The 13,522-nt window shown below is 42.5% G+C and overlaps 1 protein-coding gene across 1 annotated transcript in view; it reads left to right on the top strand.

Annotated features, from left to right (window-relative positions):
- LOC140493890 (uncharacterized) overlaps positions 1-12,392 on the top strand; it is a 42,516-nt gene extending 30,124 nt beyond the window's left edge. Inside the window, exons 6-8 of the mRNA XM_072592885.1 lie at positions 295-394; positions 6,121-6,260; positions 12,330-12,392. Coding sequence (XP_072448986.1) covers positions 295-394; positions 6,121-6,260; positions 12,330-12,392 — 303 coding nt within the window. The remainder of the gene's footprint in view (positions 1-294; positions 395-6,120; positions 6,261-12,329) is intronic.
- The last annotated feature ends 1,130 nt before the right edge of the window (positions 12,393-13,522 follow it).

Here is a 13,522-nt window from a genome sequence, read left to right as displayed (position 1 = left end):
CTTGCGTTGTTTTTCTGAATTCTGTTCTGACATTGTAGGGTGCTTTATAGATGCGTTAGTGAAAGTCCTTGTCAGCTGGAAAATTTGTGCCCCGTCGAGTTTATCGATTGTGATTTTAACTTGTAGAATCTGATTAGTCTCCTGGTCAAATTTCCAATAAAAATGAAAACATTGTTGTAAGCAAAACACTGAATCAATGGGTTCTACATGCACTAGATCTGATTTGTTGGTTGTGGACTCGCTTAACTCTATCACTTGCCACTGTTTGGCACCACATGTAATTCTGTTCTGCAGCTTCACAAGATTGACACCTCATTTATAAGTATGCCTGGTGCTGCTCCCGAAATGTCCTCCTTCATTGAACCCAGGTCTATCTTCTGGCTTGATGGCAATGGTAGAGTGGAGGACACTGAGCACATGATTATGGAATACAATTCTGCTGCTGCTGCTGACCCACAGTAGTCTTGAGTTGCTAGATCTATTCAAAGTCTATCCCATTTAGCACAGTGGTAATCCCATGTGACGTAATGGTGTGTCATCTCAATTTAAAGATGAGACTTTATCTCCACAAGAACTGTGGTCACTCTTACTGATACTTTCATGGGCAGATGCACCTGCAGCAAGCACATTAGTGAGTATAAAGTCACCAATGTTCTTCCCTCTTGTTTGCTCAATCACCACCTGCCACAGGGCAAAAGTGAGGACTGCAGATGCTGGAGATCAGAGTCAAGATTAGAGTGGTGCTGGAAAAGTACAGCAGGTCAGGCAGCATCCGAGGAGCAGGAAAATCGATGTTTCGGGCAAGAGCCCTTCATCAGGAATTGTGCTTTTCCAGCACCACTCTAATCTTGACCATCTACCACAAACTGAGCCAAGTAACTATATCCTTTAGGACTCGACCAACTCGGTCAGGAGTGTTGCTGCTCAACCACTTATGGTGATGAAGATTGACATCCCCTACCCAGAGTACATTTTGTGCCCTTTACACCCTCAGTGCATCCTCCAAGTGTATTCATCATGGAAGAACACTGATTCATAGGGGAGGGAAGAAGGGTTGGTATGTGGTTATCAGCAGGAGGTTTCCTTGCCTATGGTTGACCAGATGCCATGGGATCCAATCAATATTGAGGATTCCTAGGGCAACTTCATGTTGACTGTATATCACTGAATCTTCTGCTGATTGGTCCTGCTTGTGGAACAGGCAGAGACCACTCATCTCTTTGAGACTCAGCCTCATTCAAAGCAGATATGTGCCTCAGTTTCATTTACCCTCATTGATTCCATATCCCCCAAAATTAGTCAAAAATCCAACAATCCCAGTCTTGGATGTTCCAGTTGATTCACAGTCACTACAACCTTTTGTTTGCTGGGGAGATAACATTGCAGATTTCCACTGCCCTCTCTGTAAAAAAAAATGCTTATTAACATCACACCTGAACAATCTAGCTGTAACAATAAGATTATGCCCTCTTGATAAAGATCTTCTCTCCCACGAGATGAAGTGGAATCCATTGAATCCCTACAGTGTAGAAACAGGTCAATCAGCCCAACAAGTCCACACGGACCCTCCGAAGAGTAACCCACCCCCATAACACACTACATTTACCCCGACTAATGCACCTAACCCATATATGCCTGAACACTATGGGCAGTTTAGCATGACCAATTCACCTAACCTGCACATCTTTGGATTGTGGGAGGAAACCGGAGAACCTGGGGGAAACCCACACAAACACGGGGTGAATGTGCAAACTCCACACAGACAGTTCCTTGAGGCTGGAATTGAATCCGGATCTCTGGTGCTGTGAGGCAGCAGTGCTAGCCATTGAGCCACTGTGTTTCCATCAATCCTGTTAAGTCCCTTATCCAACCTTGAAATGGATCACCAATCAATCTTCTAGGGATTGAATCTCAAGGGATTCTAATCTAAATTCATGCAACAGCCCTGTACATTTTAACCCTTCTAGCCCTAATACAATACTAGTGAATCGGTGCTATACTAGGCTGACACTCCCAGTGCAGAACTGATGCACTGTTGGAGGTGCCATCTTTCAGTTATCATGATATTATCTGTCCTCTCAAGTGACTGTTAGCGATATTTGGACCTTAGTTTGAAGAACACTACAGACATATCCCTAATGTCCCAGGCAAGTATTTATTCCTCAGATAATATCACAAATCAAATGGATTATCTGGTCATTATCCTATTCCTCTAGGTGAAATATTGTTGTGTGCAAATTAACAATTACTGTGCTTCAAAAGTACTTCATTTGCTGTAATATGTTTAGGGATTTCCTGAGGTAGAGAAAGGTTGCATATAAATTAAAACTGTTTTAAAATTAGTAAGTCGAGGAGCAAATATACTGTAACAGATCTTCACAATGGTCTAACAATTTATCATATTTGCATAATTTTAGTTAAGACTAGCGTGAATATTGGGTAACATCTACTACGTTCCAGCTAAATAACAGTAATAGTAAACTTAATTTAGGGCTTCCCAGAATGGGGAGGGGGTTGTTGGATTACAAGGGGTTCTCATTGAAATTTTGGGGTCATGGGGAATGAGCTCAGAGGCAGCAATGTTTACTGAGTAGCTTTGCCTCTTCACCACACTCTCACGGGTCTTCTGACCCCTGTCCCTTCTCTAATAAGTCTTCACCACTGTCATACCAACTCCCCTTCCCCGCCCAATCTCACAGAGGGGTCATGGCAATTTTCAAATGTTGAAATGGGGTTGCACTGGGAAAATGTTTAGAAAACATAGCCTTGTAATAACATTCACTATTATATAAACAATAATTTAATGTTCTGGGATTTTTTTTAAAAAGAAGCTTGTGTATAATGACGCTATGTTTCCTGTTTGTTTTTAACATTTTAAGTGCAGTCTAAAATGTTATGAAGAGGATTAAGTTGAAATACGTATACAGCAAGACCAACTAAGACAATCCTATTTTTGGAACAGAATGTGCTCCATCTGCAGTCCCTCAGCAGATTTTCTCAGGGTTCTTCTTCAATAGTTGTGGCACCCCCACACTGCCCTGCTAAATTATCCTGTTTGAGTGGTGACTCTCAATGCTCACCGCCACGCCCCCCAAGTGCAGTTGGAGATCGGTCTTAAATTGTTGACATTTCCGAAACAAAATTTAAAAAAAAATAATTCTGTTTGCTTTAGCATTCCTAGTTTTAAATTCTCTATCAGTGGTAGTTGTGCCATCAGGAGCCTTAAGTAATGCCTTCCCTAAATTCTTAATATTCTAGCTCCCTACCTTGCTGTCCTGTCTTCAGTCCTTAAAATCTACCTCTTAGGTAAAGATTTTAGCCAGCTGTCCTGATATTTCATTTAATGAATAAGTAACAATGTTTTGAAAGAAAATGCTCTTGTTGAATATTGCTCCATTAAGGGCACTCTATAAATGAAGGCACTTCATATATACAAATATTGTTGTTTAATTATTCCAGATGCTAAAGGTATTAAGGTATATGGTACTAAGGTGAGTAAATTGAGTTAATATATGATCATCTATAATTGTTTGAGTGTTAAAGTATGTGAGAGAGGCTGAATGACTTCCTCCTGTTATGATTTCTGATATATGAAGCTTTCAATGACACAATACTAGAACTAAGACAATATATCTATCAGGAATGATTCAACAGGCTCGGGCTGTAGAAATGAGAAGACTGGGGACTGACCTCATTAAGATTAAGAGCACATTAAGATTACGTAAAGGGGAAATGTAGTGAAAGTTTTTCATCTTGCACTCATCAGGACTGACTTAAGAAACCAAATTTTCGAAGGGGAGCATCAGTTTATACACCATGAGAAGAAGGTGCTGAATGATTGGACCATGTTGGCAAGGAGATGCAACAGGAACTACTAACTGTTAATCTTAATTGGATAAAAAAAACTCGGACAAGATAGGTAGACTCTAATTGATCAAGGCACTCCCATAGGGAATACAGCAGGAATTGGCAAACTATAAATCTTTTTCTGAGTTGAATTTTTCCTTCAACAAACAGGATTCCATGTGTTGTATGCAGTTTCTATCACTCACAAGGGAATCACACTGCAAGGCTAATTGATAATATTAAATTACTCTCCAGGGTACTACTTAGCACAATTAGAATTATTTAGTAAAAGCTGTCCAGTAACAGAATCAAATTTATTTTGGTATATAAATTGCAGTGCCAGTGTGATACTAGTTTGTAGGCCATGCACCATAATGACTGGCAGATCATAAACTGCCCCTTGACCATTTGCAGTGAACTGCATGTCAGTGATGTTAAAGCAGCCTGTGATCACAAACATCAGAATACTGTTGAAGGAAACAACTTATCATGATGTCCTGCGTTAGATGTAATTCTGCTATTGGACAACAGTTACTAAATAATTCTGACTGATAAGAAAGTTGGGTGTTCCCTCAAGATCCAACAAGATTGCACAAACCATCTTCTGGAAGGTGCAAGGTGTCCAATTTAATCCAGAGAGCATTCTGTGAAACTGAAACCTACCTTTGTAAGGAACAAAAGCTTTTAGTCAGTAGGTCTGAGGAAGGGTCACTGGACTTGAAACATTAACTGTGATTTCTCTCCACAGATGCTGCCAGACCTGCTGAGCTTTTCCAGCAGTTTCTGGTTTTGCCTCTGATTTACAGTGTCCGCAGTTTTTATGGTTTTTAAAAGCTATTAGATGATGACTTTCTTCACCAGGGGTTTCAGAAGATAGTACTACATGTTGAAATGTTGCTGGTAATTCTTGGATCATAGGAATTGGATACTTATCTAATATGATAGGTTTGTTGACTATCTAAGGTCAACACGTAGTTTAAGTTTGCCATTTCTGCATCATGCAATGGCTAAGTTAAAAGTCCATGATGATAAGTTGTTTCCTTCAACAGTAACATCTGTTTCTAGTTGTTTCAACTCCTGTGACACTTGAGAATATCACTTTATTGCAAGTCACTACTACATTCGCACTGTCCTTGCCTGCAGCAAACAAGTAGGCCTTGAATCCCCACATTCGTCAATCCCATGGAAGAAGAGGATCTCTCAGCTAAAGAAGAAAATGTACTGGAACTGATAAGCTTAAACAAATCCCCAGCTTCATCACAAATTGTTGCACTTTATGCCTCAGAATTATGCAGTTTCTATGCCTAACCAGCAGCTTTATTAAGAGTACTTTTAAATTATCTGCGGTCATGGTTGCAGCTTATTGCTTGAGTTTAGTTTCCCTTTCTCTGTCATCAATGAGCTGCAACAAAAAAGTAGCTCAATAACGCTTTCTCAAAGCCAGTCAGGCGCAAACAACAAATGTTGACCTTGCTTACAATGTCACAGATTTTATGCATTTGTTCACAAGATGTGGGTTTTGCTAGCCAGGCCACCATTTATTGCTAATTGTCCTGGAGCAGAATGACTTGCTAGGCCATTTTTGAGGGCAGCTACCAGTCAACTATATTTCTTTGGGCCTGGCCAGGCAGATTTGCTTTCCCTAAAGGACAGTGTGAGTCTGATGGGTGATTATGACAGTCAACAATGGTTACACAGGGTTCATTTTTAATTTTTGTTTTGGCTACTTGTGAGCTGCATCAAGTTTCTTTTTGGGAGGGTTTATTTCTGCAAGGTTAGGCAAGATTTCTCACTGTATCTTACTAATTTCTCCTCATTAACTATTTGCCCCGTCCGTAAGGTGTACCCTTCATCTGAATCTATTCCCATCATACCATGCACCGTATCTGAAACAACTTACTATACATCACATATGCAGTGAAAGACCAGTACCCCTTGTGCCTGCACCATATTTGAAAGCTCACAGTGCACCCAAACAAGTATTAGCAATACAGTGTTTCCCCTCATAGGCAGCATAATGGCACAACAGCCTCAAAGCCACACTGCCCATGGAACATAGCCAGTCTGGATGACTGTCTCATACCTGTAGCTGCTTAACCACAATACCACCACACTTTAAATATCCATATCTTAATCCTGTCCGAGCACCCGACCTGATTCACCAATACTCTGTCCCAGTGCCCACTGTAGACCCTCATCTTGTATTATCTAGTCGAGGAATGTCACATATAGACAGTCAATCATATAATTCCAATGATGAATTTTTATTTACAGCCATCAAAAGGGAATGTAAACAAAACCAATTGAGGCTTCAGTTCATTTGCACAAGACAAAATGCTGACATCAGGAGCAACGACTACTCCATGATGATCTTTTGCGCCCAGCTACCAATTACTGGGACATATGCCAATCAGGTACTGGCTGGTATGTAGTACCTGAGGTAGCTGAGCTCTGCCATGGGCAAGGAAGAAAGATTCCTCTTCCGAATGTACTGGTACTCATCTTTGACCAGTTGCCCAGCAACTAGCACATTGCCTCGATGCCTTCTCCATCATCCGTAGGGATGATGCAGCACTTTGTCTGGAATATAATGAAGGCACCCTCCCGCTCCCTCACCACTGTCACCACCACCATCAAAGCCCTGATTGAAACATGAGCAGCATTGGAGCTGTGCTTCGCATTGGGTGTTGCACAATGGTTTCAGGAGTCATGGTTGTAGTGGTTCCTTTGTTCCCCAATATCCAGCCTTGTAAGGCACCTGAACCATCCAAAGCACCAAGTACTGTACATGATAATGCTTCACGATGTAGGAGTTGTGACTACTGCCAGGATAGCAGGCACACATGTCCAGGAAGTGGTAATGGTGATCACAGATCAGCAGGATATTAATTGAATGGAAACCTTCTGACTGATTCACTTTGCATGATGCAGTCCTCTCAGTGTCACACATGGGCACCCTGTACCTGTGGGAAGTGAGCAATGTGCCCAAATTGTCCTGCTTGGGATACAGTATTGACCTCATCATCGTGAAACAAAATTAACTGGAGTGACTGTGCACAGTTGACATCAGTTACTTTCTTGACGCATTTGTTGGTGTAAAACTGAGAGATCCCATACAGATAGGAAAGAACCAGTTGCATAGATGTTTTAAGCAGCAATCAATTTTCAGAACCACTGGGTTGGGATGGTCTCCCACTCCCGCAAACATCGGGTCCCACACCAGCATCTGGAATAATTCTATCACTGTGTCCTTGGAAAAATGGACCCTGCGTTGGTGTGTGTGGGGCTGGTGTCCATGGATCATGTTTGGTGCTGAGCAACATGGAGGCACCTCACAGTCAGTGGTGAACTGGTCACCAGGTACCTACTCTGATTTACATGTCAAAATTTCCTGATGTCCAGCTTGTTTGATGCATTTGGTAAGATAGGAAGCTGAATATTTAGGAAGTGACTTGCAGTATTAATAAGGCATTTAAGAAGCTATAATCTCCTTAATTGATTATTCACCACTGTCCCATGGGAAACCTGCATCATGACTTGGAAAAGCTTAAAAGATATAGTGAGTTGCTCCCAATGTCGAGATAGGCTTTACCCAAGTCTGCCACATATCATAGTGCACACACGTCACTCAGAGTTGAAAAGTGTGGCACTGGAAAAGCACTGCAGGTCAGGCAGCATCTGAGGAGCTGGAGAATCGAGATTTTGGGGATAAGGCCTTCATCAGGAGTGTTGGGGGGTGGGGAAGGGAGGGTGTTAGGAAAGGGGGCTGAGAGATAAATAGGAGGGTGGGGACTGGGGAAAGGTAGCTGGGAAGGTGATAGGTAGATGCAGGTGGAGGATGACAGTGATAGATCAGAGGGGAGGGTAAATGGATTGGTGGGAAGGAAGACAGACAGATAGCACAGTTCAAGAGGGTGGCACCGAGTTGGAGGGTTGGATCTGCGATGAATGGGGGGGAGAGGAGAGATTTGGAAACTGGTGAAGTCGACATTGGTGCCATGTGGTTGAAGGGTTCCAACGCAGAGAATGAGGCCTTCTTCCTCTAGTCATCAAGTGGCTTGGATTTGGCGGGGTGGAGGAGGCCCAGGAATTGCAAGTCCTTGGCTGTGTGGGTGGGGGAGTTGAAGTGATCTGCCATAGGGTAGTGGGGTTGTTTGATGCATGTGTCCCAGAGATGTTCCCTGAAACGTTTCACAAGTTGGTGTCCTGCATCACAATTTGTAGAGGAGATGAGGTGTTTGGATGTTCAGGAAAATCTCTGCTAGATGTGAAAAGATCCTTTGGGGCCTTGGACGTGGGTAAGGGGGGAGGTGTAGGCGCAGTTTACACCTCTTGTGATGGCAATGGATGGCAGGAGTGGAGGGTGAGTTGGTGTGGGGCATGGACCTAACAAGGGAGTCATGGAGGGAATAGTTTCTGTGGAATACAGATAGGAGCAGGGAGGGAAATATATCAGTGGTGGTGGATTCTGATTGTAGGTGGCAATAATGGTGGAGGTTAATGTGCTGTATCCTGAGATTAGTGGGGTGTAAGGTGATAGTGGGGACCAGGGGATTCTATCCTTGTTGTGGAGGGGTGGGGTTCAAAGGCAGAGATGTGGGAAGTGGAGGGGGATATGCTGGAGAGCATTGTTGATCACATGGGAGGGGAAATTGTGGTCCTTGATGTAGGAGGCTATTTGTGATATCCTGGAGTGGAATTGCCCCCCTTGGGAACAGATACAGCAGAGGCAGAGGAATTGGGATTAAGGGATAGCATTTTACTGGAGGTGGGTTGAGAGGTGGTGTAGTCCAGGTAGCTGTGGGAATCAGTGGGTTTGAAATAGATGCCCGTGTTGAATCAGTTGCCAGAGATGGAGATGGAGAGGTCCAGGGAAAGGGAGGGAGATATCCTAGATGATCCAGGTGAACTTAAGGTAAGGGTGGAAAATGTAGTGAAGTGAACTGTGTTAATGAACTGTTCAACCTCCTCATGGGAGCATGAGGTGGCGCCAATATAGTCATCAATGTAAAGGAGGAAAAGATGGGGAATGGTGCCAGTGTAACGGTGGAAGATGGCCTCTTGAAGATCCTACAAAGAGGCAGGCATGGCTGGAGCTCATGCTGGTGCCGATAGCTACCCCTTTGGTCTGAAGGAAGTGGGAGGATTCGAAGGAGAAGTTGTTGAGGTTGAGGACCAGTTCTGCCAATCAAAGAGTGTGTCGGTGGAGGGATACTGGTTGGGCCAATGGGAGAGGAAGAAACAGAGGGCTTGGAGGCCTTCACACATCACTCAGAGCCTTATCAGTTTCCACCACCATCCCCCATCGCAATTCGGCTATCCTTTAATTCCAGATTTTTAGTGAATTCGAATTTTACCATCTGCCATTGATGGGATTCAAACCCTTGTCCCTAGAATAGTGGAGCTGGTGTTCTGAATTACTAATGCAGTGACATTACTATTATGGCACCACCTCCCACTAACAGAACACAGAAGAGAGAAGAGTCAACAGACAAACATCACCAAGGTAAAAACAATGACTGCAGATGCTGGAAACCAGATTCTGGATTAGTGGTGCTGGAAGAGCACAGCAGTTCAGGCAGCATCCAAGGAGCTTCGAAATCGACGTTTCGGGCAAAAGCCCTTCATCAGGAATAAAGGCAGTGAGCCTGAAGCGTGGAGAGATAAGCTAGAGGAGGGTGGGGATGGGGAGAGAGTAACATAGAGTACAATGAGTGAGTGGGGGAGGGGATGAAGGTAATAGGTCAAGGAGGAGAGGGTGGAGTGGATAGGTGGCAAAGAAGATAGGCAGGTAGGACAAGTCTGTACAAGTCATGGAGACAGTTACTGCGCTGGAATTTTAGAACTAGGGTGAGGTGGGGGAAGGGGAAATGAGGAAACTGTTGAAGTCCACATTGATGCCCTGGGGTTGAAGTGTTCCGAGGCGGAAGATGAGGCGTTCTTCCTCCAGGCGTCTGGTGGTGAGGGGGAAGAACGCCTCATCTTCCGCCTCGGAACACTTCAACCCCAAGGCATCAATGTGGACTTCAACAGTTTCCTCATTTCCCCTTCCCCCACCTCACCCTAGTTCTAAACTTCCAGCGCAGTAACTGTCTCCATGACTTGTCCAGACTTGTCCTACCTGTCTATCTTCTTTGCCACCTATCCATTCCACCTTCTCCTCCTTGACCTATTACCTTCATCCCCTCCCCCACTCACCCATTGTACTCTATGCTACTTTCTCCCCACCCCCACCCTCCTCTAGCTTATCTCTCCACGCTTCAGGCTCTCTGCCTTTATTCCTGATGAAGGGCTTTTGCCCGAAATGTCGATTTCGAAGCTCCTTGGATGCTGCCTGAACTGCTGTGCTCTTCCAGCACCACTAATCCAGACAAACATCACCAAACACCGAGCAATTGTATACTGCAGACTGTAAGTTTGAGACAGAGATGAAATGACATTTGTAGTAAGTGGAGCATGTTGCTCATGTTCATTAGTTTGTCTCTGTCATGGGGAGGGACAGTATTGTATTGTGGGAGAGTGGTACATTCATAATTCTATAGTTCCCATGCACTTTACTATTGCTATTGCCGGAATTCAGCAGTTACATTATTTGTTTAACTTGAAGGATATTGTGCAGGGGCCTATCTTTAGATGGTACTGTGGTTTTGCCGTAGTGAAGTATTTTAACTGGAACATAACTTTGTATTCCTTGGATTGGATTCAAAATTTAAAATGAGTGACATTTTTGATCTTTTTCCTGATCTCATCTGTTCATATTTGTTTTCCTGATGTTGAAGCTTGACCACAGCTGGAGTATTGTATACAGTTCTGGACTGCCAATTATAGGAAGGGTATTAGACCCAAGAAAGAGCGGCAGATTGACTTGTACTGAGAGCATAATATTTATAAAGAGAGTATTTGAGTGTTCAATCCTGCTTGACATTGAAATATTAAATAAAATGCACTATATTGGAGTCCTAGCTACACTTTCCCGATTCTGGCCTTTTGAGCAATTCCACTTCTAGTGTGATGCCTTCAGCTGCCTGGTTTCTAACCTTTGAAAATCTCTTCCCAAACTTCTCTGCCTCTCCGTCTATCTCTCCTCCTCTGGTACACTCCTAAAACCCTACCTTTTTGACTAAATGATTAGTCATCATGTGGTTCATGGTGAAATTTTGTTTGATAGCACACCCATGAATGGAATGTTTCACGATATTCAAAGTGGTTTATTTTTACAAATTGCTGTGGTTTTTGTCCCACTGTTAACTGCCATTCAGTTATAAGAAACAGATTTGAAATAAGGTAACTGATATTTGATCTAATTCTAGTATGGATTCTTCGGATTTTAATGCAAGCTCAGGTCAGACGCCTTAGTAAATGTAAAGCTTTGTTAATTATTCCTATTGTTAGAACCAAGTTGGGGGTTGAATCTCCTTCCCTCTTCAGCAACCTGTTGAAACAAAGATTCAAGTTCTCTTTAACATGCAACTATACAGCGTTTTCTTGAGCTACGAGCCAGCTTATTCCCTGCTATTGTGCTCATAGAGTTTATTCTCTCACTTTCATTCACACCAGTGTTCGCATTTAATGGATTATCCTCCACTGTTTCCACGACCTTCACAGGATGCCACCACTAAACATATCTTCCTCTCGTCTCCACTTCAACGATTCATAGAGACTGTTCCCTCTGTCATTCCCTGGTCCATTTCTCCATCACTCCAAACACTTCCTCACTCCCCCATAGCTCCTTTGCAGACAATGGTAGAAGGTTTAACACTTGACCTTCTCTCTCCTCACTGTACAGGTTCCCAGATACATCTTCCAAGAGAAGCGTCATTTTGCTTGTACCTTTTTCAATCTAGTCTACTGTAATCATGACTGACAATGTGATTTTCTTTACCTTGGTGAGGTCAACTGCATTCTGGATGATTGCTTTGTGAAAAATCTCCACTGTGTCTTTAAGAATGACTCCAACTGTCTACTCTTGCTAACATTTCCATCTTCGACCTGTATTAGTACAAAGCTTAATGTGAGCTGGAGGAACAATACCTAATATTCCACTTAAGCATTTTACAACCTCTTGGACTCAACACTGAGTCGAACAACTTAAGAACATGATCAAAATTCTCCATTTTGATTACAATCGCTCCACCTTTGCCCTCTGGCTGTGCCTTGATCATATCTTCCTGGTTTTTCACTCATCAGATCAAACATATTTCTTATCTTCCACACCTACCATTGACATTTCTTTCACATCTCTATCCGTTTTTTACCACTAGTAACACTTCCTTTGTCTTTTGCTCTGGGCATCTACCTTATCTATTTTACTCACTCCTCCTTCCTCTTTGTCAACAGCATAAAAACCACTCTTTTTGAGCCCCCTTGAGAATTTATATCAGACTTGAAACCTTAACTCAAATCTTTCTCCATGATATTGCCAAACCTGCTGAGTTTCTCCAACGCCTTTCTGTTTTTATCATAATATTTTGTTTTTATTACAGGAAATACAGTTGTTTGGAGTCGAGTGCGTATGTGAGATAGAGTCTTCTCGTGAAGTGGACTGACAGACTGGGGCAAAATTCTTCCAATTTTAAAATCGTGAATTCTATCCTTATCTTATGAATTATGTGACAGAATCTTATTTTCTATATTTTTAATGGTGTCTTTCAGTGCAAACTTGACACTTGTCATGGTGTTATTGTCCTCCTACCAGTTCACACAGGCAGTGTCCATCAAACATCACCATAAGAATTTATAATAAATGAAGTTGCCTGGATGTGTATGCAGATTTTAAAATAAATTATAGGTACATTAATTTTATATTGAAAGAAGCGGAGGAAATTGTTTTTATGATGATTTAAGGGAAAACATGAAAAATAAGGATGATCTGAGAAAAAAAGATCAAAATCTACTTTGGCTCTTGCAGCTGTGACCTTTTTGCCATTGAGAAATCTTTCCATGAGATGGCTTAATGCAAACAACTCGCTGTTACTTCAGGATAAGGGAATAATGATACATTGCTTTGACTTTTTAAATCATCCTTCGTTTGTAGACTGAATACCCCCTAGTTGGTGTTTAGAGGGTATACCTTGTAATTATCGTATTGGGGACTATTTATCTTTGGAATATTTTTCCTTTAAGGATGTATTCATTTCTTTACTAATAATAGAGTCAATGGGCTGTAGTTTCCATCATTTCACAGATGTTATGATGCAGGACGAGGCATTTTGCCCCATCTTAATAAATTAGTTGTTCACATGAATGTTATGACTTAGTGACATACTCCTGCCTTTTCCTTGTAACCTTCTCCTGCTTTTTCCTTGTAACCCTGCACATTGTTTCTATATTCAAGCAATCATCTAATGCCCTCTTTGAACCTTCTTCCAGCACGCTTCCAGATGCTAACCACTCACCATGTGAAATAGGTTTCTCTTACATTATATTTACTATTTTTGTAAATTGCCCTTTCATTCTCAATCATTTTATAATTGGGAACAATTTTCTCCAGGACACACGTACCCAACAGCCCCACCGCCTGGTGGTCGACCACTTCAACTTCCTCTTCCCACTCCACCAAGGGCATGCAAGTTTTGGGCCTCATTCACTGCCAAATCCAAACCACCTGATGGCTGGAGGAAAACCGCCTCACCTTCCACTTTGGAAACCACCAACCACACGACATCAATGTCGAAGT

This window comes from Chiloscyllium punctatum, chromosome 22 (assembly GCF_047496795.1).
Source record: "Chiloscyllium punctatum isolate Juve2018m chromosome 22, sChiPun1.3, whole genome shotgun sequence".
NCBI classification, from domain to species: domain Eukaryota; kingdom Metazoa; phylum Chordata; class Chondrichthyes; order Orectolobiformes; family Hemiscylliidae; genus Chiloscyllium; species Chiloscyllium punctatum.
This window is presented reverse-complemented; position numbering and strand designations above follow the sequence as displayed.